This window comes from Mobula hypostoma, chromosome 18 (genome assembly GCF_963921235.1).
Source record: "Mobula hypostoma chromosome 18, sMobHyp1.1, whole genome shotgun sequence".
Taxonomy (NCBI): domain Eukaryota; kingdom Metazoa; phylum Chordata; class Chondrichthyes; order Myliobatiformes; family Myliobatidae; genus Mobula; species Mobula hypostoma.
This window is the reverse complement of record NC_086114.1, coordinates 36,229,342-36,256,155: the sequence shown is the minus strand read 5'-3', so window position 1 is coordinate 36,256,155 and position 26,814 is coordinate 36,229,342. Positions and strand designations below refer to the sequence as shown.

The 26,814-nt window shown below is 41.3% G+C and overlaps 1 protein-coding gene across 1 annotated transcript in view; it reads left to right on the top strand.

Annotated features, from left to right (window-relative positions):
* The first annotated feature begins 892 nt into the window (after nt 1-892).
* LOC134358470 (mitochondrial import inner membrane translocase subunit Tim23-like) overlaps nt 893-26,814 on the top strand; it is a 61,109-nt gene continuing 35,187 nt past the window's right edge. Inside the window, exons 1-4 of the mRNA XM_063070715.1 lie at nt 893-1,137; nt 5,479-5,537; nt 20,316-20,409; nt 23,269-23,353. Of these exons, the coding sequence (XP_062926785.1) occupies nt 1,014-1,137; nt 5,479-5,537; nt 20,316-20,409; nt 23,269-23,353 (362 nt within the window). The 5' untranslated portion in view covers nt 893-1,013. The remainder of the gene's footprint in view (nt 1,138-5,478; nt 5,538-20,315; nt 20,410-23,268; nt 23,354-26,814) is intronic.

The following is a 26,814-nucleotide window of genomic DNA, read 5'->3' as shown; positions in this document are numbered from 1 at the left end:
GGGATGTCCGTGCCTACTGGTGTTGTAGTCTGTAGACCAGTGATCTTTTGACCCTTGCTGGACGTAACAAAGGCAGAGAACTGACGACTGAAAGCGTGGATCCGATGCAAGATAAAGTATTGGACAGGTCCATTGCAGGCTGCAGAGACAGCATCCCAGAGTTGTGGAAGGGACTGGGATGGGGACTCCCAGGTACCGCTTCACAGTGGAAAATGTGGCGCGTAGAACAGAGAAGCAGTCAATTGAATGTGAGTACCTGGGGTCCTCAGAGGATCTGAATCCAGGAGCTTGAAAATGGATCTGGAAGCCATGTGGCACAAAATGGCAGCCAAGGACATGTCGCTGTCGTAGCAGGTCTGGATGAGCAGTAAGTTGAAATATTGTTATGCGATCAGGTGCCCAATCTTGACCTGAAATGTCTCTGCCTCCACAGATGCTGCCTGACCCGCTGAGTACATCCAGCAATTTTTTAACTTATGAAAAATTAACTTTGCTTTTCCCTCTACAGAAGTTGCCTGAGTCATTGAATATTTCCAGAACTTTGTTTTTTCTTCCAAATTTCCTAGCTTCTACACCTTTATTTTAAAATTGTATTTTGCCTCAGGTATCTCTTCATTTACAGGACGACAATATGGGCCAGAAAATTCAACTACTGTCCAGGTCCCTCTGTGGGAATGTATGTACAGAGCAACTCAAATGCAATACAATAACGTATTAAAATTAATTAAATGTAACAAAATTAATTAAAATAAATGTCTATGACCTTTGTATTTGTAAACTTCCTGAGTAAGTAACTATTCTGACAATGAGATCATAGCCTCAACACCATGGCGTCGAGCGCAGCAGCAACGTGCGTGTCACGTGGTGCATGCGCCGTAATGTGTGTTGTCCGAGCTGCTGTGAAGTGTCGTGCGGACGCTGGTTACTATGGTCTAAACGTTCTGTGTGTGAAGTTCGACAGTCGGTGACGGGAGCTCTTTTCGTCTTTTATTCCATTTCGATAGTTTAAAAAAATGGACAACTCGGGAACCGGCGGAGGTTTGCGGGCCGGCTTCGGTCTTTTCGGTGGCGGTGGTGCGGGAGCAGCAGGGAGCTCAGTAGCTGATTATTCTCAGCCCGACCTTTCCCGTGTCCCTTGTGAGTATGGCGCGGGATAGGCCGTGAGCGCCGAATGGAGGAGCAGCTTGTTCGCCCTGGGTTAAAGGGGCAATGAGTCAGTACATGTGTTCAAAATGTTGACAATACATACAGTCTGATCGCACCCATTATAACTGGCTCTCGATGTTAAAATAAGTACAGGGACCCACATTGTTTCTGGGTGTTTTGTACGTTCTCTTATGTAACTGATTAATTTTGTTCATCGTAGGTGCAGTTTACAAGTGATCTGCTCATTAACTTTGCATGTTTTTTTTGTCGAATCTGTATGTCCATCCGATTTTCATTCCTGAGAGCTGGATCAAGGAAATTGTGATATTAAATTTAAGTCAAATTATCATGCCAAGGGGAAAAACATAAACGTCATCTGTTACATATATGTTCGTCTGGAATATCAAGTCACTTCCGCAGTGTGGAAGATGTTGTATAAATGTAGATTTTTTTTTAAATGCTGGAATCTAGAGCAACAAGCAAGATGCTGGAGAAGTCTGAGCTACTTAAATCACCAAGGAATAGTAATTGAAAGAGGGAGAGTAAACATTTTAGCTCATCAACTCACTAACAGTTTCTTCTCCCCTCCCACCCCGATGCTGCCTGATTTATTGATTTTCATTTCTGATTTCCTGCACCTGTGCGGGGGGGGGCGGTACTAGTGGGATTCTTCCCTTGTCCATTAATTAAAGAACGACTGAGAGTGATTAGAGTGATTAAACTAATTAGGATGTTTGGCTGGTGCTTGTGAAATTGAATTTCAGTGCAGAGCCTTAGAGAAAGGAAGGTGTCTCAAATCTTTAGGGGGAAGGGCTGAGAAAGAAGAAAATAGTATATTTGCAGAAAAAACTTCTGAAGTGACTAACCAAGTAAGTCTGAAGGGTCAGCCATTAGTGCAGTGTAGTGAATGAGGAATATGAGATTCTAAGGTAGCGGATTCATATAATGTATGCTTGGAGTGACAAGAAGAATTGAGATGCTGCAAAAGTTGAGGTGTAGCCCAAATTTAATGTTACTTCATATGATTGTGGATTGGTAGCAAATTCTGGTTTGGATAAAGGTGGTGGTTGATGAGTGCTAGTACTTGAAAACAGTTTTGTGTACTACTTGAGAAGGTAAAGAACATAAGGAATAGGAGCAGGAGTAGGCCATCTTATTGCTCTGCCAATCAATAAGATTATGGCTGATCTGACAATGTACTCATTTCCACCTACCTGCCTTTTCCCCATAACCCTTAATTTCCTTACAATCTTGTCTTAAATATATTTAGTGAGGTAGCCTCCATTGCTTCATTGGGCAGAGAATTCCACAGGTTCACCACTCTTCAGGAAAAGCAGTGCCTCCTCATCTCTGTCTTAAATTTACTCCCCTGAATCTTGAGGCTATGTCCCCTAGTTCTAGTCTCACCTGCAAACAACTTTCCTGCCTCTATCTTATCTATCCCTTTCACAATTTTATGTTTCTGTAAGATCTGAACTCCAGCAAGTACAGTCCCAGGCGACTCAATCTCTCCTCGTAGTCTAATCCCCTCATCTCTGGAATCAACCTGGTAAGCCTTCTGTGCACTACCTCCAAAGCCAGTATATTCTTCCTCAAGTAAAGAGACCAGAACTGCACATGGTACTCCAGATGTGGCCTCGCCAGTACCTTGTGCAGTTGCAGCATAACCTCCCTGCTCTTAAATTCAATCCCTCTAGCAGTGAAGACCAACATTCCGTTTGCCTTCTTGATAGCCTGCTGCACCTGTAAACTAACCTTTTGCAATTCATGCACAAACACTCCCAGGTCCTTCTGTATTGCAGCATGCTGCAATCTTTTACCATTTAAATAACAATTTGATCCTCCATTTTTCCTTCCAAAGTGGATGACCTTGCATTTACTAACATTGTACTCCATCTGCCAGACCCTTATCCACTCACTGACGAAGGGTCTCAGCCTGAAACGTCGACTGTACCTCTTCCTAGAGCTGCTGCCTGGCCTGCTGCGTTCACCAGCAACTTTGATGTGTGCCACTTACGTAACCTATCTTTAACTCTCTGCAGACTCTCCGTATCTTCTGCACAATCCTTTTCCACTCAATTTAGTGTCATCAGCAAACTTAGATACATTACACTTGGTCCCCTCTTCCAGATTGTTAATGCATATCGTGAACAGTTGCCGGCCCAGCACCAATCCCTGTGGCACGACGCTCACCACTGGTTGCCAGCCAGAGAAACATCCATGTATCCCAACTCTCTGCTTTCTATCAGTTAATCAATCCTCTATCCATGCTAATACATTAACCCCAACTCTATGCATTCTTACGGATAAGCCTTTTATGTGGCACCTTATCGAACGCCTTCGGGAAATCCAAGTAAACAAGGTCCATTGGTTCCTCTCTATCTACTGCGCTTAGGGCCCACCTTAACTGAATCCATGGTGCATCTGCATGATGAATCCATTTCTTTCCAGATGTCTTTCTATTTCTTCTTTAATGATATCTTCAAGCATTTTCCCAACTACAGATGTTAAACTAAGTTGATGCACAGTTGAGAGTATTTAAATATCTTGTGATATCTGATTGGAATGTGAATTTTGCAGAGGGAGATGATATGGGATGGGACTTTGGGATTGTTGGTGGGAAGAAAGTTGTAGATGTTTAGCTGGATTTGGTTTTTGGTAGTATTTTGTATGTTTCAATGTAATTAAAGGGAAAAAGTTCTTGTGGGTGAGTGAGGGGAAAAAAGTGAAGTTGTACAAAGTTCCATTTTTATAAGCTTAGCTTGAAGTATCTGCAGAGAGTAAAATAGAGTTGATATTTGAGCTGTGTAGCTCAGTGTCAAGGACACAAGGATAACTTTGGTGTTCTGTCAACATGCAGCCAGCAGATTTTAAACTTGTGTTAGCAACAAAGGATTATTTTTATACTGACATGTATTTAATAATGAAAATGTGCTCATTTATTCCAAAGTAGTTTCACAGTGCAACTGATAAACATACCATGGTACTCATTTCTGTTCATTAATGTTACGATAATGGTTATAGACTTTGTGTAGATAGAAACAATCTGAATTTATTTTATGGAGTGTTGTTCAGTATAAAACAGAAAATGCTGGGTATACTCAGATCACATAGTGTCTATGAAAGAAATCTGAGTTACCATTTCACACTAATCTTTCATGGGATCGAGAGAAAGTTAGAAATTGAACAGGTTTCAAGCTGCTGCCTATCATTGGTTATTTTATATTTTAATTTCAGTTTTCCGGCATCTGTATATTTTCACTTTTGGGTTGTCTATAAGCAATTCTGGAAGAATTCCTTATTGGCCAGTCAAACTACTTTATAAATCCTGAGGAGTCTTTTTAACTACTCTTGGGAGGCTTGCAGCATTTAACTGTACACTACTCTGCGGCTTCAAGATAAATTTAGAGGCTGTTTAGTCCGCTATGCCCAAATATAATTACTCTTGTGTCTCTGGTTTTTATTGTCAGCATTGATAATTTTCATAGCACCTCAGTTAGTAACAGGATGCTTTGTTGATTTGTCAGACTGGTAACATCCAGGTAAGATGGACAGTTAGCGCTAATGCAAATTGGAGTCCAAAAGATCACTCCCCAACTAAAAATACAAAGCCTTGGCAGCAGATGCTATCCCATTGAAGTTTTAAAATTCAACAGTAAAAAAAAAATGAATTTATAAGCTCATCATCTGTATCTGAAGAGAGGTGTTTGCCAAAATCATGATTGTCTTTAAGAAAGACAGATCTAGCTGGAGGAACTGCAGAGGGCTTTCCCTGCCCTCTGCTGTGGAGAAAAATCAATGCCACAGTCTTCATCAAGTTTGTCCTCTCAGTGCTTGTAGTGGCCAGTGAAATCCAATGCCTGTGACCTATTGCTTTAGGAGAGATGATAGAAGTAGCTTCATCCACAATATGTGGTCTCTTCTGGTTGTTTTCCAGGTATAGACCACCCCAGTATTGCTCTAAACTTAGTTTTAGCTAATATTGCATCTTATTTTGTAGGAGACCTAATTGACCATTAATGCTAAATGCATCTTTTGGTGCACCAAAATAGATGCAATCCAATTCCATTTGAAAATGAGCATGAAAGGGGTTCTCATCCAGTAAGTCATATTGATCAGGGAAAAAATGAGGATCTCTACTCTTGCAAAGTGGAAATTCTCAAAGTAGTATGTGTAACCTCCAGCTGGATTGTTTCCTTTCCTGAAGAAGGTATGATATCACCAACTTCTGGTGTGAGTGTGGGGGAAAAAGGAATGAGTTTTGGTGGGCTGAGGAGGGGGGAAAAGATGAAATGTCGCTGGGACTTATTGTTGCTGTCTTACTGTTTTCAGTGACTGGGATGAGCCCTTTGTCTCCATATTTGAACCTTGATCCTAGATATCTGGTCCAGGTAAGTAGAAAATGTTTTTGTCCAATATAATCAAGGTTCTACGTTGGTTGCAACAAGACTTTTTTTAATGGCTGAGATGTATAGAACAGCTTATGTTCATTAATGATGTAGGACAGATACACAATTCAGAATGCCACTGCTTTATTTGGGAGGTTTCTTAAGATTCTCTGGCAATTCTGTAGGACTGGAATTAATGTCATGATGAACCCAGCCTTTACTTTTAATCTTCTGTTGGTTGGGTGCCCAGGTCAAAACTGATATTAGGCATTCAAAAAAAGTGCATTAGCTTTCTCTTGACAAATTGAATGTGGATTCATAAGGAGCAGATGTACACCACTGAAATATACTGCTGGCTGATGCCAGTTCTCACTCCACCTCATGATTGCACTACAGTGACAGCAGCTGTAGTTCCTGGCCTGAAATTTAGTTTTTGTTGTTTCCTTTCAATAACACATCTATGATGTTGTCCAAGATCTGAAGAGCATTCAGATCATCCAAGTTGGTTGAACTGAATGAATGATCTACTTCTAAAAGCATGGCTTTCATAGCTCATTTTAAAGAATGTACCTTCGAAAAGTGAAGATTGGGAATTTGCTGAAAAGGGGGGAAGGGGTTCCTTGGTAAGTGTAAATAAATAGAATTACCTCAAAGGGAAATTAATTAAATGGGCTTTTGATTCAGGCAGGTGTTACATACCCCGTAACTGGGTTGCCAAACCAGCAGAAATGGTTTCAACTCAGTTGGAGTCTGGATTACTAGAACTAAGAAAGTTTTATTAAAGAAACAAGCAACACAGTAATCGAAAGGGTAATAAATGCAACAGTTCAGCAATGATAAACACACGTGCACAGAATTAAGATAACAGCATCAATCAAGCTCTATCGTTGTCTAGGGGTAAATGACCAATTTCAAAGTGACACAAAAGTCCAGTTCGATTTAATAGTTCAGTTCACAGTAATCGTTGCCATGGTGATGGACAACGTGGTGGGAGGGAGAGAGAGAATGACTGATCATTCAGAAACGGCTTCCACTCACAGACCGGCGATATTGCTCACAAGCAGCTTTCGGGCGGGTCCTTTGTGATGTCACCTGAGGTCACCAACTGTGACCCCTCCTCCAGATGCGGTCGATCCTCTGCAGTGAACCCGGCACCCAAGCAAGGGCGGACACACACCGGGTTCCCGCTGATCGTACCTTTCCACCCTGTGCGTTTAAGGTCCGGTACTTCCCACCGACTCGTGAGAGGCGCACCGCTTCCAGGGTCTCATTACCTCGGGTGTCGTGTGTGTGCTGCCTTAGCGAACCTGTCCCTTTTTATCCCCCCGCTGGGGTATTGCCTGTCCATCACTTCAAACAGTTCAGGGTTCAAAGGGGGAGCCGCTCCAGACAGCTCTCTCTCCTGTCCCTTCATTACACATCTCCAGATCGCCTGTCCATCACTTCAAACAGTTCAGGGTTCAAAGGGGGAGCCGCTCTAGACAGCTCTCTCTCCCGTCCCTTCATTACACATCTCCAGATGCTGCTTCATTGTTCCTTATTTCTCCTCCCCCTGAGGACAGGTGGCAGACCAACTGCTAATCTCACAGGACATCTAACATCTATGTGTATTCTCGTCACACAGGTATTACATATTGAATTGGGTTTTGAATTCTTTAATTCCTAATTTACAACTTTGGCTGAAGGGCCTGTTCTTGTGCTGTACTTTTCTGTTCTAATCTAGTAAATGGAAACATGCTAGGGCATTCAGTCTGTTGAAAGCAGGTTCCATGCCATTTGGAAAATTGACCATTCTCCTTGCTCCCTGAAGTAGGAAATGCAGTAAGCAGAAAGAGATTCCTTTTGGATTTCAGACTTTGAGCTGCTTTAAGCAATAATTCACTTGCACTTTTTGTAATTTAATTTATTTGAAGGTGCTGATGTCGGCCCCTCCACACTGGAGAAGTCATGTACAAAGCAACCCAATTCAGTCAACGGAAGTGACCCTGACTTTCCCATTGTCTGTTGCTTGAATTCTCCACCTCACCCCTATGTGTAGAGGTGTTCTTCCTTAAGCTAACATTGGGCATCTTTGGAGCACATAGTCCTAGCAACTTGATAGTGTATTTTTAAAAAAAAATTCTCTCTCTCGTTCTCTCACATTTGTATCTGTTGCAATTTCTATTTTCCACCTCTATCTTTAACTGCTGTTTTTTTAAATTAATTTTTACCTTGACAAGTTTAGTTTACACCCTTTCACAGACATCTTGCCTACCTTCCTGCGACAAAAAAACAGCTTGTGTCCTCACTTTCGTTATTTTAAGAAAGACTTGGCCATGCAGGAAAATAAAAGGGTGTAGGCATAAGTAGTGACTGAAAGGTTTCTAAGTTAGTAAGCTCCAGATGTTTACAGCTGCCACATGCTGGTGAATGCAGAAATGGGAAGATACTGCAAGTGATAGCTTAACTAAAATTAAATTGATTATTTTAAATTGGGGCTTTACTGGTGTTGGAGGAAGTGGGATATATAGGGCTGGAACCAATATCTTTTAAGAGAGCTTTGCTAATTCCATTGGGGAGGAGATAAAATAGTTTAGGAGGGAATGGGAACCCGACGACAGTTTCGGTAGAGAATGAGGCAAAATTGGATGTCCAATCACAGACAAGAGAAAATGTGCAGGTGCTGGAATCCAAGCATCACACACAAAATGTTGGAGGAGCTCAGCAAGCCAAGCAGCATCTGTGGAAAAGAGTACAGTCAATGTTTCAAACCGAGACCCTTAATCAGGACTTCATCAGATCCTGATGAAGGGTCTCGGCCTGGTACGTTGATTGTACTCTTTTCCATAGATGCTGTCTGGCTTGCTGAGTTTCCCCCAGCATTTTGTTGTGTGTATTGCCAAAACTGGATGTGGAGTGTAATGAAAACTTTAAAATTTAGGTGTTTCGAAGTCTCTGGCAAGATATAGGGGTGAAGGTTTAAGGAGGAGGTGGTCGATGATATTGGTTGAGGAAAGTTACAGCTGTGAGATGATGCGCCTGAAAGCATCAGGACCACTTGAGTCGGGGGGAGGGGCAGAGCTGAAATGGTTTAATCACACTGGTTGGAGTGTAGTAGGAGACAGGCTTGTCTACCTTCAATTTGCTGTTCTGAGAAATGTAACAATAATAACTCGGCAGTGGCAGATTTGCATTACCCGTAACGTTAGTGGGGACAACAACAGAGTAAAGGATGTTAGAAGGCACAGAATACCTGAAATGCATCCAAAAGAATTATCTGAATGAACAAGGGTGTCAATGATGCTGAACTTAGATTTTTAGGTGGCAAAGCTGGGCAAATACAAGGTTCACAGTAGAAAATATTTTGGAAACAATGATCACAATTCATTTCTTACACTTAGAAAAGATGTAACATGGGGGATCACAATTATACTCAGGCAATGGCAATCCTGAGATTTTGCTACAGTGGACTGGAAGCAAGTATTTGAAAGTCAAATGGTATTGGCATGGTCCCTGTGTTTCTGAATATTCCTAAGGCCTAATATTCATTGTGTATGCCCTACCATTACCGCCATCACAAACAGTATTATTTTTATTTGCACAGTGTGTTTTTGTTTGCACATTGGTTGTTTGACAGTTTTTTATTTGTTTTTTTGTAAAAAAAAATCTATTGCATTCTTCCCTTGTAAATGCCTGCAAGAAAATGGATTTCAGTGTAGTATATGGTAACATATATGTACTTTGATAAATTTACTTTGAACTTCTGAATTTTGAGCAGTGGAAACATTTGTGAATGGGGCAGTCAGCATTCAGACAAAGCACATTTCTTATAAAAGAAAAAGGAACTCTCTGACTAAACCTTTTGTGGTTGTTAAGAGTCCACAGGAAAAGATGAAGCAAAAAAGCTTGTAACGAATAGCAAAAGCTCAACACTTAGAACTCCTCAAAGAATGCAGTAAATGAGGAATGAATTTTGAAAATAATTAAGAAAGCTGAGTAGATGGAAGAGAATTTAAATATGTAAATTATAGGAAATCTCATCTTCTCGTTCGTTAAGAGCAGCTCATTCTTCTGAATTCAATGAGTATGGACCCAACTTACTGACCTTCACTTAATAAGGATGGGGCATACACAATGAATATCCTCAGGAATATTTGGCAACAGAGGAACCTTGGTGTATCAATCCTACAAACTCTATGGATGGCAGCACAGGTAAGGTGGGGAAAAAGTCATAGGATGCCAGGGCCCTGTAGCTGGGATACATAGTAGAAGAATCAGGAGGTTTGTTGTAACTTCAAGTACTTTTGTTCATACTGGTTGCATCACTACAGGAAGGAAATGATCGCATGAGAGAAGGTGTAGAGGATTTGGTAATTGTATGGGATGGATCATTTAAGTTATGACATTTTGTTTTTTGGAGCACTTGGCAGAGGTGGTACTGGGTAAAGGTATACAGAATGATGAAGGGTGTAGAAGGGGCAGATTAGGAGGAAACTTTTTCCCCCATAGCAGAAGTATCTAAGAGAACATGAATTCGGGCAAAGGGTAACATTTTAGAGGGGATCTGAGGGAGAACTTCTTTCACCCATAACATGGTTTATGTTACTTAGCCCCTGTGAAGATTTAAAAATCTCTTTCAAGGCCCCAGCATTTTCTTTTGCCTCTTATAATAAATATATACAGTGGATTCCAGTTAATTGGTCCATTGGTTAACCAGGGTAGCCGTTTATTTGGGAGAATTCTTAAAGAACAAAAACTAATTGAAAATAGCTGGGATTCCCTTCATTTATTTGGGACACTATGCCACTTAATTGGGACAGGACACTATTGCTGATCAGTTTCTGACTACTGTCAACTGCGTGAACTGTGTAGATGTTAGACACCACACCCAGTTGAAAGCCTACAGTTTTTAAATTTTGTCATTTGTGTGTGTCGTGTTCAAAAAGCCGTGATTATTGCCAGTGATAGTTGGCAAGAAATAAGCAGTCAGACCATTTGGAATTGTTTGGCTCACTGCTTGGAGATGCCAGAAACAGCTGGGAGTGAAAATAAAATTATTTCTCTGCTTCAACAAGTTAGGAACTATGAAGAATTTGAAGGGTGCAATATAGGTGGCCCCCGTTTTTCGAACGTTTGCTTTATGACAACTCACTGTTACGAAAGACCTACATTAGTACCTGTTTTCGCTAATCAAAGAGGATTTTCGCTTTTACAATTAAAAGAAAGTCTGCTTTATACACGTGTTTACCATGACCATGAAGCCTTGTGCGGGCAGTTGTGTGCGCATTCGTGTACGTGCCGATTTTTTTTCTCCAAATCGATTTTGGCTCGCTGTCTTCCCGATTTTGATAGGTGAAACTACACTGTACATACATTATTTCTACTTTATATAGGCTGTGTATTTATCATATCATTCCTGCTTTTACTATATGTTCGTGTTATTTTAGGTTTATTTGTGTTATTTATTATGATTTGGTAGGTTATTTTTTGGGTCTGGGAACGCTCAAAAATTTTTCCCATATAAATTAATGGTAATTGCTTCTTCGCTTTATGACATTTTGGCTTACAAGCATTTTACAAGGAGTTTCATGGGAACACTGTACCTTCGGATAGCAGGGGAAACCTGTAGTTGAAAGCATTGTATGAATGCAATGCATAATTTGCACTAGGTGTCTCCACTCATTTTCATTTACAGTCAATCAAAAGAACAGCAGCTTGTTGCTGTATGTTGTATCCAGTGATAGCAGTGAAACCTGTGTGGGAGGTTTATAAAGTGGAAAAACCATTGGACTGGGATAGTTCCACTCTTTCGACCTCGGAAATCTGGATCCAGCGGTACGCATAGTTGTCATAAACTGGGATTTTCCTTGGTTACAGTGGATAACCATAACGACTTCCGTGCATTATCATGCCTTCGCTGTCCTCAAGGTTTTGCAGAACGGCCTTCTGGGCAGTTGGATCTCACTCTTGATCTCATTTGCCCAGTCCACCAGAGCTGACTTCACATGCTATGATAGGCATGATTCTATTCCATTGGGGTATGAGGCCCAATGGTGAAACTCACCTGGATTAGCCTACCTGTCGAAGCAGTGTACTGGGGTGTGGCTGATGTAGCATACTAACAGCTACTCGTAGTTGCAGTTAAGAACTGAGTGTCTGGTGGGGACCAAAGGTGAGTAAGCTGCCCTAAAATGGACACATCACCAGAAGTGCTACCCCATACTCGGAATGGTACACTGGATGATTCCTCCATTGATATCTAATATACAGTTTTATAGTACAAAGTTCAAAGTAAACTTTTTTTTAAGAGTGCATGCACAACACATACAACCTTGAGATTCTTTTCCTGCAGGCATACTTAGCAAATTAAAAGAACAGTAACTGTAAACATCAGGATCTGTAAACAAGCTGCAAATGCAGATATAAATAACGAGCATGAAATAACAATAGAACAGAGTGCTTAAATAAGTATAGCTATTTCCTTCTGTACAAGAGCCTGATGGTTGAGTGGTAGTAACTGTTCTTGTACCTGATGGTGTGAGTCCTGAAGCACTTGTACCTTCTACCTGATGGCAGCAATAAGAAGAGAGTATGGCCTGGGTGGTGAGGATCTGTGGGTGCTATTTTTCTACAGCAACATTTTGTGTAGATGTGTTCAATGGTTGGGGGGGTTTTACCCAAGATATACTGGGCCGAATCCACTACTTTTTGTAGGATTTTCCACTCAAAGGCATTGGTATTCCCATACCAGGCCATAATGCAGCCAGTCAGCACACTTTCCACTGCATATCTATAGAAGTTTGCTATGGTTTTTGATGCTATGCTGAACCTCCGCTGACTCCTGAGGAAGTAGAGGTGCTGTCGTTTTTTCTTTGCAATAACATTTATATGATGGTCCAGGACAGGTAATCTGAGATAGTGACACCCAGGAATTTAAAGTTACTGACCCTCTCCACCTTTGATCTTCCGATGATTACTGGCTCACGGATTTTTGGTTTCCCTGTCCTTAAGTCTACAATCAGTTCCTTGGTCTTACTGACATTGAGTAAGAGGTTATTGTTTTCAATCGAGTTTTCAATCTGCCTGCTGTATGTTGATTCATCACCCTCTTTGATACAGCCCACAACAGTGTTGTGAGCAAAATTGTGTACGGTGTTGTAGCTGTACTTAGCCCACTGTCATGGGTGTAGAGCAGGGGGCTAAGTACACATCCCTCCGGTGCTCCTGTGCTGATGGAGATTGTTGAAGAGATGTTTTTGCCAATCAGAACTGACTGGGGTTGACAAGTGAGGAAATCCAAGATCTGATTGCACAAGGGGGTATTGAAGCCAAAGTCTTGGAGTTTACTGATTAGTAGTATTGGTAGTGTTCTGTGTTTCATTTAAATATGTCATTTTTACTTAGTTAAACAGTAGTTGGTCTATACCCTTTTAACTATTTCCATGAAACTTCAGCTATTTGGGACAGCTGCTTAATTAGGTTAAAGTGTACTTATAAGACCAAAGACATTGGAGAAGAATTAGGCCATTCAGCCCATTGAGTCTGCTCCACCATTCCATTCTGGCTGATCCCAAATCCCACTCAAGCCCATATGCATGCCTTCTCGCCATATCCTCTGATGTCCTGACCATTCAGGAAACTATCAACTTCTGCCTTAAATATACCCATGTACTTGCCCTCCACTGCAGTCTGTGGCAGAGCATTCCACAGATTCACTACTCTCTGGCTAAAAAAAATTACTCCTTACCTCTGTTCTAAAAGGTCATCCCTCAATTTTGAGGCTGTGCCCTCTAGTTCTGGATACGCCCAGCATAGGAAACATCCTCTCCACATCCACCCTATCTAGTCCTTTCAACATTCGGTAGGTTTCAGAAGGATTCCACCCCCCCCCCCCAACACGTCCTTCTAAATTCTGATGAGTACAGGCCCAAAGCTGCCAAACGCTTCTCGTATCTTAACCCCTTCATTCCTGGAATCATCCTCATGAATGTCCTCTGGACTCTCTCCAATAACAACACGTACTTTGAGATATGGGGCCCAAAACTGTTGACAGTACTCCAAATGTGGCCTGACTAGTGTCTTATAAAGCCTCAGCGTTATCTCCTTGTTTTTATATTCTACTGCTCTTGAAATAAATGCAAACGTTGCATTTGCCTTCTTCACCACAGACTCAACCTTCTGGGAGTCTTGTCTGATGTTCGAATTTTCTCCCCCTTTACATAGTCTGCACTATTGTTCCTTTTACCAAAATACATTATCATACATTTCCCAACACTATTCCATCTGCCACTTTTTTGCCCATTCTTCTAAACTGTCCAAGTCTTGCTGCAATCACATAGCTTCCTCAGCACTACGTACCCCTCCACCTATCTTCATATCATCTACAAACTTTGCCACAAAGCCATCAATTCCATTATCTAAATCAATGACAAACAATTCATTCTTGTTCCACAGACACTGTTCAAAACACCACCTGCTGTGGTTTGCATTTCACAGAATTACGTGTCCCTATGTCAGTTTTTTCCCCTCTCTCCTTGTTAATCTCTAAACAGCTCCAAAAATACTGAAACGACCTCAGCAATCCTGACCACCTCCTTTTGTCCTTTCCATTCCTTCACATGCTCAGCAACTTGTTCCCACTTTCTTCCCCTGTCAGAGATTTCAATGTGAATCATTAACTTTCTTTTTCCACAGTGACCATCTCAAACTTGATGATCATTTCTAGCATTTTCAATTTTCAGTTCATGTTTCCTATTCCCTCTGGGTATCCTAGATTTTTAGAGGTCAAAGTGTAGATAACAATTTTGACTCTGTAATTCTCTACATTTTAGAATGCCCCTACAGATTAAAAAATTATAAATTCTTCAGTACACAAATGTAAAGTGCAACAAAATGATTGTTACTCCAGATTTGATGCTTTATAAAAAAAATACAGTAAGCATAAAGAATATAATAAAACAAAAACAATGAATATAAATATAAAAGCAGTCCTATACAACATAATGTATAAGCAAATATACATAGACTGATACGTACAGAAAGTGACACGGGGGGATGTATATATAATGGTGGTGGGGTGGGTTAATGAGTAGTGGTGTTGATCACCCAGTCGACTTAGGAGAAGTACCTCCTGGTGGGAGCCTCTTCCCTGATTAAGAGTCAGACTAACAGTCCACAAGTCGTGTGGGTGGACTCTTTTATGATCCTTTTCTGGCACCTTTCCGTATTTATGTCCTTGATGTTATGTAGGTGGTACCAGTGATGTATTGGGCTGTTTGTAGAGCCTTCCTCTATGCCACAGTGCAGTTTCCATACCGCACGGTGATGCAGCATGTTAGGGTGGTTTCTACTGTGTATCTGTAGGTCATGAGTATTGGTATGCTTAGAGTAGCTCTCCATCCTCCTTGGAAAGTAGAGGCGCTAGTGAACTTTGACAGTGGAGGATGTTTTCTGGTACCATGAAAGGTTGTGTAAGATGTGCACTCCCAGGAGTTTGAAACTGCTCAGTTTCCACTGCTGTGCTACAACTTCAGAGGGAGAGTTAAAACAACGACAGCAACATGGACTGTGGCATAGAGGAAGGCTCTACAAACAGCCCAATACATCACTGGTACCACCTACATAACATCAAGTACTGTAGGCCATCATGAGGGCATAAAGGTAATTCCATGTGAAGCTAAGGACAATCAGATGCACAACAGCTGTGACAATTTAACCTGCTACAAGTATGAACTTTTTTTAAACTAATTGCCTTTTGATGTGGCTGGGTGAAAGGTGGGGAGGAAAGCGTTTTGTCTATTTGTGTGGAGAGAGCCTTGTTTAGTTACCTTGTTTTGCTGTGACCGAACACTTCATGCCATCTAGTGCCAGAATGCTAGAGCAACCACTGCTGAAATTCCAATAATCTGGCACACTTGTGACTTGGTGTCGGACTGGCGGATATTCCTGATTCTTGGATATTATTCATATTGGCGTCCAGTGCACTTTTAATTTTAAGTTGCACAGTAGTCTAAGAAATTTTCCAGTGATTTTTAAATGGAGCAAATGAAATACTGTTGAGCAATCAGGATTTCTGAGTAGTTTTCCTTCTGTACTCGCTCACCTGTCATCCAGTTGTTTTTAAGTTGTATCTTTATACCTGAATATTAATGTCTACGTTCTAGTTAATTTTCAAAATCTACTTCTCATGGTTATTACCCTCTTGTATAACAGTGGTTCCCATTTAAAAAAAAAATCTTGCCCAAGCATATTATCAGTGTTACTATTGGAGTGGTCCAGTAGCGTAGTGGTTAGAGTAATGTTTTACACCACCAGCAGTCCTAGTTAATTTTCCACTATTGTCTGTAAAGAGTTAGTATGTTCTGCCCATGACTGCGTGGGTTTCCTCCTCCATTCCAAAGGCTTATGTGTTAGAATTAGTGAATTATGGGCATACGATATAGGAGGAGATTTGGGCCATGCAGTCTGCTCCATCATTTCATCGTGGCTGATCCAATTTTCCTCTCAGCCCCCAATCTCCTGCTTTCTCCCCATATCCTTTCATTCTCTGACCAATCAAGAATCTATCAACCTCTGCCTTAAATATACATAAAGACACAGGTGCCTATGGCAAAGAGTTCCACAGATTCACCACTCTCTGGCTAAAGAAACTCCTCCTCATTCTAAAAGGATATCCCTCTATTCTGAGGCTGGTCTCGGACTCTCCCATCATAGAAACAACCCCTCCCCATCTACTGTATCAAGGTCACCCTTCATTCTTCTGAATTCCACCGAATACAGGCCCAGAGCCATCAAGCACTCTTCATATGACAAACCATTCAATCCTGGAATCATTTACGTGAACCTTCTCCAGTTTCAGCACATCCTTTCGTATATAAGGGGCCCAAAACTGCTCGCAATACTCCAAGTGAGGCCTCACCAGTGCTTTATAAAGTCTCAACATTACATCCTTGCTTTTATATTCTAGTCCTCTTGAAATTAGTGCTAACATTGCATTTGCTTTCCTCACCAAAGACTCAACCTGCAAATTAACCTTGAGGGAATAATACACAAGGACTCCCAAGTCCCTTTGCACTATACTGTTTTGTATTTTCTCTCCATTTAGAAAATAGTTAACCTTTCAAATTCTTTGCCCATTCTCTTAATCTAAGTTCTTCTGTAGCCTCTCTACTTCCTCAAAACTACCTACTCCTCCACCTTTCTTCATATCATCTGTAATCTTTGCAATAAAGCCATCAATTCCATCATCCAAATCATTGACATATACCGTAAAAAGAATCGGCTCCAACACAGACCCCTGTGGAACAGCACTAATCACCGGCAGCAAGCCAGAAAAGTTTCCCTTTATTCCCACCCTTTGCCTCCTGCCAATCAGCCATTGCTTTATCCATACTAGAATCTTTCCTGTAATGGGCTTGTAGCTTGTTAAGCAGCCTTATGTGTGGTAGCTTTGTCAAAGGCCTTCTGAAAATCCAAGTACGTAACATCAACCAATTCTCCTTTGTCTATTCTGCTTGTTATTTCTTCAAAGAATTCTAACGGATTTATCAGGCATGCTGACTACAGCCTATTCTATCACTTGCCTCCAAGTACCCTGAGACTTCATACATCTTCCCATCCTCTGAGGTCAGACTAACAGGCCTATAGTTTCCTTTCTTCTGCCTTTCTTCCTCCTTGAAGAGTGGATTGACATTTGCAAATTTCCAGTCTTCCAGAACCATCTAGTGATTATTGAAAGATCATTACTAATGTCTCCATGATATCTTCAGCCACCTCTTTCAGAACTCTGGGGTGTACACCATATGATCCGGGTGACTTATCTACCTTCAGACCTTAGTTTCCCAAAAACCTTTTCTCTAGTTATGGTAATTTCACACACTTCATGACCCCTGACACCCGGAACTTCCACCCTACTGCTAGTGTCTTCCACCATGAAGACTGATGCAAAATACTTATTCAGTTCATTCACCATTTCATTGTTCTCTCCCTCCCTCCCGTTACTACCTCTCTAGCAGAGTTTTCCAGTGGTCTGATAACCACTCTGGCTTCTCTTTTACACTTTATGTATCTGAAGAAATTTTTGGTATCCTCTTTAATATTATTGGCTAGCCTACTTTCGTGTTCCATTTTACCTTAATGACTTTGTAGTTGCCTTCTGAAAGCTTTCCAATCCTCTAATTTCCCAGTAATTTTTATTCTATGATATGCCCTCTCTTTGGCTTTTATGTTGGCTTTAACTTCTCTTGTTAGTCACGGTTGTGTTATCTTTCCTTTAGAATACTACTTCCTCTTTGGGATGCATATATCCTATGCCTTCCAAGTTGCTTCCAGAAGTTCCAGCCATTGTTGCTCTGCCATTATCCATGCCAGTGTTCTTTTCCAATTAATTCTGGCCAACTCCTCTCTCCTGCCTCTGTAGTTCTCTCTACTCCACTGTAATACTGACACATCTTTTCAAATTTCAGGATAAATTCAATCATATTACAATCACTTTCCCCTAAGGGTTCTTTTACCTTAAGCTTTCTAATCAATTCTGGTGCATTGCCCAACACCCAATCCAAAATAGCTGATCCTCTAGTGGGCTTAACCCCAAGCTGCTCTAAAAACCCATCTTGTAGACACACTAGAATTTCCCCTCCTGGAATCCAGCAGCAACCTGATTTTCCCAATCTATCTGTATATTGAAGTCCGCATGACTATTGTAACATTGCTCTTTTGGCATGTATTTTCTATCTCCCGTTGTAATTTGTAGGCCATATCCTTACTACTGTTTGGGGTCTTTATATAACTCCCATCAGGGTCTTTTTACCCTTGCAGTTCCTTGGTTCTATCCACAATGATTCAACACCTTCCTACCCTATGTCATGTCTTTCTAATCATTTGATTTCATTTATACCAACGGAACTGTGCCTTTATGCTCGTCTGTTCGATACAATGTGTGTTCTTGGACATTAAGCTTCCAGCTGTAATCTTTTCAGGCATGATTCAGTGATGTCTACAGCATCATACCTGCCAATCTGCAACTATGCTGCAAGTTCTTTTACCTTATTCTGTATACTGCCTGCATTCAGAAGCAACGCCTTCAGTCTTGTATTCACCCTCTTCGATTTTGTCCACCTTTTACATTGCAACTCATCCTGTTGACTGCAGTTTTGCCCTATCAACAGCCTCTCCTCACCATACGCTGCCTCTGTTTGTAAACCTGCTACCTCATCTTCAGGCAACACACATAAAAGTTGCTGGTGAACGCAGCAGGCCAGGCAGCATCTCTAGGAAGAGGTGCAGTCGACGTTTCAGGCCGAGACCCTTCGTCAGGACTCGGCCTGAAATATCGACTGCACCGCTTCCTAGAGATGCTGCCTGGCCTGCTGCGTTCACCAGCAACTTTGATGTGTGTTGCTTGAATTTCCAGCATCTGCAGAATTCCTGTTGTTTTCCTCATCTTCAGCATTATTATCCACCTTTCTTATGATACTTGTTGTATTGAAATACTGGCAGATCAGGGCACTAGTTGAGCCATGTCCAACCTTTTGATTCCTAACTGAAGTTTTACCAACATCTGCTTCCACAACCTTTCCACTAACTGTTTTGGCACGCTGGTTTCCATTTCCCTGCAACTCTAGTCTAAACCCTATCAAACTTTCCAGCTAGGATATTAGTGCCCCTCCAGTTCATGTGCAAGCCATCCTTTCTGTACAGGACCCACCTTCCCTGGAAGAGAGCCTAATGATCCAAAAGTCTTATGCCCTCATTTCTACACCAACCCCTTAGCATGTATTGTGCTGTAAAATCTTCCTAGTTCTGGCCTCTTGAGCACGTGACAAGGGTTGCAATCCTGAGGTCATAACCCTGAAGGCCCTGCCCTTAACTTGCAACCTAACTCCTTGAACTCCCAATGCAGAACCTCATCTCTCATCCTACCCATGTCATTGGTACCTACATGGACCATGACTTAAGTCGCTTACTTTCGCACTTTAAGGATACTGAGGACTTGATCCGAGATGTCCTGGCACCTGAGAGGCAACGTACCAACCAGGAATCCCCTCCTCTCCAAGCTGCCAATGTCCAGACTGGCTGCTAGTCAAAGCTCTCGTGGACATTTATGGTGGGGCAGGAAGCACGGCTACACTTACTGGTGCCCCTGCACATCCGCTGACTGTGTTGCTCATTGACACAAACAACACATTTTACTCTATTATTCTTTCATCTTAAATGAGGCTTGCCAGGGTGACCTCTTTACAGTAGACAGGACAGTCAGGGGCTTCACTGAAGAATTTTTACACATCCCCAAAGGTCTTAACAATGGCCTTTTATATTCAAGAGTTAGGGATGGGGGTTTTCAATCCCCAGTTGGAGACTGGGATCTCCTGGTGATTATAAAGAAATGTAAGGATTTCAATATACACGTGACAAATAAAGCTAATCTTTGTTTTAGTGAATGACTCCCGTGCTCTCTAACATGCTTATTACTTCCAAGATTTTCTCTTGTGAATTTTGGAAATCTGAAATTAATAATACATTGCTTTAACTTCCACCACCAAACTACACATTTTTTAATGCTTTTTTGTGGTCAGTATTAAGACCTGTATTTCTTTTGTCAGCATTTTTGTTTATGATTTTAGTTGGTACAAGTGCAAGAGTATATTTTAATGTTGATGATATGAAAGACTTGTCTAGCATTGTCAACACGTGTCATCTTGGATGGAATGGAGATATCAGCAGCAGGGAAGTTCCAACAGCGATGTATCATAACGTTAACTTGCACTGTAGAGAACAATGCTCTCTTTTTCTTGTCTTTTTCAGGATACTGATGAATTTATATTACCAACAGGAGCAAATAAGACAAGAGGAAGATTTGAGCTGGCATTTTTTACAATTGGCGGCTGCTGTATGACTGGTATGTTTGCTTTGTTTTTAATCACTAGATGAGTGATGCCATTTGAGTAAGCCAAAATTAAATCCTGTAGGCTCTCAATTTCACTTTTACATGTATCAGCTAACGCAAACTGAGGTCTCCAAGGAAGGTGTATAGGTTTAGCTCCAAAGATAGAAGATGGGGATGGGGGTGTTAGTGATGAACAGGTGCAGAGTAGTGACAAAGAATCTTTGTTCAGTTAGAGACTAGAAGATTTTGCGTCAAGTTAGGCCTTAGTAAAGTACTTCACGGGACACTGAAAACTTGTCTAGGAATACATGATGCACATTGAATTATGTTGCTTCCACCCTCTCCTCCCAAAAGAAACTGTTTTGTAGGAGGCCTTCCACTGGTGGGAGTCGACCATGGATGTTACGTCCTAGCTTCCTACATTGTTGGTGAAACATAGAAACATAGAAAACCTACAGCCCAATGTAGGCCCTTCGGCCCACAAAGTTGTGCCGAACATGTCCCTACCTTGGAAATTACTAGGCTTACCTATAGCCCTCTATTTTATCTAAGCTCCATGTACCTATCCAAAAGTCTCTTAAAAGACCCTATCGCATCCGCCTCCTCCACTGTTACCGGCAGCAACACACTCACCACTCTCTCTGAGTAAAAAAAACTTGCCCCAACACCTCCTCTGTACCTACTTCCCAGCACCTTAAACCTGTGTCCTCTTGTGGCAACCATTTCAGCCCTGGGAAAAAGCCTCTGACTATCCACACGATCAATGTCTCTCATCATCTTATACACCTCTATCAGGTCACCTCTCATCCTCCGTCGCTCCAAGGAGAAAAGGCTGAGTTTGCTCAACCTATTCTAATAAGGCATTTCTCCAATCCAGGCAGCATCCTTGTAAATCTCCTCTGCACCCTTTCTACGGCCAGAAGCATCATCAGTCCCCAAGCCAGGGGGTTGGAGAGCAAGCTGTTGCCCATGGCAGCAAGCTCCCCCTTTCCATGCAGCTGATGAATCAAAAGGAACAGCAGGAATACTGTTTGGCACAAATGGTGTCACAGGAGTTGCCAGTCAGTGTTCAATTCAACATAGAACTCCAGTTCAGATTGTTCCTTGGGGGTTTACTCCCATGTGTGGGTATAGCTGCAAGGCAGTGGAGGTTTAAGATCAGAGTTTTTGTTCTAGATGAGCTGCTAACCACAGCTGATGAGCCCCATCTGCCTGGTTTTAAGGCAGCAGTAACTAGCCTTTGCCCCTTTTCCTGTCAGTAGAAATGGTTCTGCTGGACTCGGTAGCTAAGCCATATGTGAAGGCCAGGAGCTGGACTTAGTTTTCAGAGATTATTTAAGATGAATGGCATTGAGAGCATTTAATAGGTAGTGGGACCTTCTCCCCACTACCCATCTCTTGCTATGACAAGCTTAAGGAACCGCTCTGTAGTAATCTCTATGTAGAATTAATTTTGCTGCTGTTCCTACTGACTGATAGAAGTGGAAGATGTCAGTTCAGTGGAAATAGAGGGAACTGTTTGATCTATTTTGTTTGCTTTAATCATGGGTGAAAAATTTGTAGATGAACATCCCACACTTCCTGATTGTTATGTACAAGTAAAATCAAAGTAATCTTGATCCATTGGAAATGGTTTCATAATGATTTCTTATTCGGCTAATTGTCAGGATTAAATACAGAGCACTTGATCATGTGGAAATACGTGAATTAGTAATACAATGTGGATACTTATCAATAGATTTAACAGAATGCTGATCCTCCATGAGTCTCTAATTTATTTCATATTTGAGTTATTAATGTAACATTTGGCACCAGTTTCCCTGTTTCCTTCTGCAATTTCCATGATATCCTGAAGTAGGAAGGTGAACAGCTAGAGGTCATGGTACATATTGGTACCAACTTCATAGGCAGGAACAGGGAGGAGATCCTGAAAACAGACTACAGGGAGTTAGGAAGGAGTTGAGAAGCAGGACCTCTCGGGATTATTGCCTGTGCAGCGGGACATTGATAGGATGCAAAACTGGGCTGAGAAGTGGCTGATGGAGTTCAACCCAGGTAAGAGTGATGTGGTTCATTTTGGTAGGTCAAGTATAATGGCAGAATATAATATTAATGGTAAGGCTCTTGGCAGTGCAGAGGATCAGAGGGATCTTGTGGTCCGAGTCCATAGGACACTCAAAGCTGCTGTGCAGGTTGACTGTGTGGTTAAGAAAGCATATTGTGCATTGGCCTTCATCAACTTTGGGATTGAGATTAAGAGCCGAGAGGTAATGTTATAGCTACATAGGACTCTGGTCAGACTCCACTTGGAGTACTGTGCTCAGTTCTGGTCACCTCACTACAGGAAGGATGTGGAAACTATAGAAAGGGTGCAGAGGAGATTTACAAGGATGTTGCCTGGATGGGGAGCATTCCTTACAAGAATAGGTTGAGTGAACTCAGCCTTTTTTCCTTGGAGCGACGGAGGATGAGAGGTGACCTGATAGAGGTGTATAAGATGATGAGATACATTGATCGTGTGGATAGTCAGAGGCTTTTTCCCCAGGGCTGAAATAGCTAGCTAACACGAGAGGGCACAGTTTTAAGGTGCTTGGAAGTAGGTACAGAGGAGATGTCAGGGGTAATTTTTTTACACAGGGTGGTGAGTGCGTGGAATGGGCTGCCAGCAACGGTGGTTGAGGCGGATAGGATAGGGCCTTTTAAGAGACTCCTGGAGTGTACATGGAGCTTAGAAAAATAGAGGGCTATGGGTAACCCTAGGTAATTTCTAAAGTAAGTACATGTTCGACACACATTGTGGGCTGAAGGGCCTGTATTGTGCTGTAGGTTTTCTATGTTTCTAATTTCCCTCTGAAAATTTTGTTTCATCAGGTGCTGCTATCGGTGCAGTAAATGGCTTGCGTCTGGGCTTGAAGGAAACTCGGGATATGGCATGGTCAAAACCTAGAAATGTTCAGTGAGTATCTTTCCAAAGCAGATTCCTCTCTGAATTCTATAATGAGCAGGCAAGGCTTCAAATGTATAACCCATAGAATTTGCAGCAAGTGAACAGTTTTAACTAAAACAATAAGGATGCCGATGCTGTGGAAAATGCACATGCCGAATTCAGAAATAATTTGTTCTGAAAATCCATTATGAATGGTTACCTCTGATTAAGTTTTTCAAGATAGACATGTTAATTAGTCTTCTAGTGATTGAAAGGTAGTTTCCAAATGCAAATCCTGTGCATTTTACATTCATGATTTGGACACTTTGTACAAACTGAATCGAGCAATTGGTTTGGTAATATGAGACAGAAGACAGTGGTAGGCAAGTGTTTTTCTGACTAAATGTTTGCAACATTTGGTATACTGGAAGGATTGATGTGGAACTGATTATTGAATGAGAATATGTGTGGTTTGATAAGTAAGTTTGCAGAAGGCAGACACATTAACAAAGTTGTTGCCTGAGGTACAGCAAGACATAGATCAATTGGAAAGTTAGAGAGGTGACAGAATTTAATTCAAACAAGTGAGAAGTAATGCACTTTGGGAAGTTAAATTCTTATAGGACATGGAGTAAATGTTGGGGCCTTTAGATGCAATGATATACAGAGAGTCCTTGAGCTGAAAGTCCAGTGCTCCCTGGAAGCGGTGGCACAAGTGGATAAAATGTTGAAAAGGGCACTTCATATATTTCATAGAATAAGTCATTGAGTATAAGAGTTAGGATTTGTTGTGGTTGTACAAAAATTTGATTAGGTCTTGTTTAATGTGTGCAGTTCTGGTCACCATCTACAGAAAGGATATGATAGGAATTGAGAGAGTGCAAAAGGGATTCACTAGGATGTCATCTGGAATGGAGAGCTGTAATGGGGGATACAAAATGCAATATTTAAGATGTTTTTGGATGGGTAAATGGAATAGAGGGGCTTGGAGGATTATGGTGTTTTCATGCTGTATTATTCTGTGACTCTGTAGTTAAAAGGAGACATTGATAGGCCGTATTTTGATTGGAACGTTGGAGACTGAGAAGTGATCTTGTAGATGTGGTGGATAGAATCTTATTTACAGGAAAACGGAGTCTAGAACTATCGGACACAGATACAAGGTGAGAAGGAAGGAATGAACAGTGCCTGTTTCTCCACCTCCTCCTCTCCTCCCCCCCCACCCCCACAAAGTTTTCATGTGTATTGTTTTACAACATTGATTCACAGTGGGTTTAATTTGGCTTTTTTGACACTGATCAACAGAAAAGACTCTTGTGAAAGCAAATTTCTACAAAATGCTCTAAATGTATTGCAATTATTAAAACACATTGATTACATAATGACTCACTCCATCCAAGTTAGTATTTGGTAGATGCACCTTTGGCAGCAATTACTCTGTGTGAATTGGTCTCTATCAGCTTTGTACATCTGGGCACTGCAATTTTTCCCCATTCTTCTTCACAAAACTGCTCCAGTTCAGTTAGATTACCTGGGGATCATGAGTGAACAGTCACAAGGCCCAGCCACAAATTCTCGATTGGATTGAGGTCTAGTCTCTGACTTGGCCACTTCCAGAACATTAACTTTGCCTTTAAGCAATTCCGTTGTCGCTTTGACTTTATGCTTGGAGTCATCATCCGGCTGGAAAACAAATCTTCTCCCAAGTTGCAGTTCTGTTGCAGACTGCATCAGGTTTTCCTCCAGGATTTCCTCTGTATTTTGCTGCATTCATTTTACCCTCTACTTTCACAAGCCTTCCAGGGCCTGCTGCAGTGAAGCATCCCCACAGCATAATGCAGCCACCACCATGAGATGGTGTGTTTTTGACAGTATGCAGTGATTGGCTTACACCAAACATAGCGTTTAGGCTGCTGGCCATTCTTCCAGCTGACTGCGGAGTCTGACAACAATTCTTCTGGCAAACTCTAGCTGAGATTTCATGTGAGTTTTTCTCAGCAGTGGCTTTCTCTTTGCTACTCTTCCATAAAGCGGTGACTGATGAAGCAGCCGGGCAACAGTTGTTGTATGTGCATTCTCCCATCTCAGCCACTGAAGCTTGTAACTCCTCCACAGTTGTCACAGGCCTCTTGGTGGCTCCCTCACTAGTTCCTTTCTTGCACGGTCACTCAGTTATTGAGGACAGCCTGCTCTGGGCAGATTTATAGCTGTGCCATATTCTTTCCATTTCTTGATGATTGACAACTGTGCTCCAAGATATGATCAGTGACTTTGAAATTTTCTTGTATCCATCTCCTGACTTGTGCTTTTCAATTATATTTTTGTGAAGTAGCTTGGATTGTTATTTTGTCTTCCTGGTGTAGTTTTTGCCAGGATACTGACTCAGCAGTAATTGGACCTTCCAGGTACAAGTGTATTTTTTACTACAGCCAAGTGAAACACCTTGACTGCACACAGGTCTCCAAAAACAGATCTCCATTCAACTAATTATGTGACTTCTAAATTATGTGCTCCGGTGATGATTTGATGTGTCACGTTAAAGGGGATGAATACTTTAAAACACAAAATAATTAATTAAATATTTCTAATTAATTTAGATTACTTTGTAGAGATCTGTTTTCACTTTGACATGAAAGAGTCTTTTTCTGTTGATCAGTGCCAACAAAGCCAAATTAAATACACTGTGATTCAATGTTGTAAATCAATAAAACATGAAAACTTCCAAGAGGGGTGAATACTTTTTATAAACGAGTAAAATTTTGCACATAAAGGGTAGTGGTTATATGGAATAAGCTGCCAGAAGAAGTGGAAGTAGCAGATACAATTATACCATTTAAAAGATGCATGGACAGGTACTTGGATAGGAATGGCATAAAGGAATCTGGATATAATTTGGGCAAATAGGATTAGCATTGATGGACATCACATTTGACATGGACAAAGTGAACTAAAAGGGCCTGTACATTTCTAATGCTCTTCAATGAGTCCTTCTATTTCATTGTTATGGTTTGCAATTTAATTATTTCAAATCAAGTTTGCTAAATTATGAAGAAAAATTAGAAAATCTGGATATTAACGAGTAATATTGATTTTTAAAACACATTAAGTTCTACCAGTTTTATCTGTTGAAATGCACAAGTGTACAAACATTTTGTTTTATTCCCCTTACATAAGTACAGGAAAGTAAACTTAATTTTATATAAGTGCCTGAATGAGCATTTGTTATGCTGTAACCAAAAGCAGAGACAGGGCTACCACCACCTTATGAGGGGGAGCTGCACTTGTGCAAGACGCTTTAGCAGCTGGCCAGTCTAGATTCGTCTCCAAATCCAGCAAATGGAGTAGTGGTCCTGAGGCTCTGAATACCTTGCAAGGATTTCAAACATGCAAATTCTGTAAGATGAACACAGATTTTCTGTGGGGCAGGAAGTTATAATTGTCATTGGAGTAAATGGGTATCAGGGAGCAATTTTTTTTTATTATGTAGATTA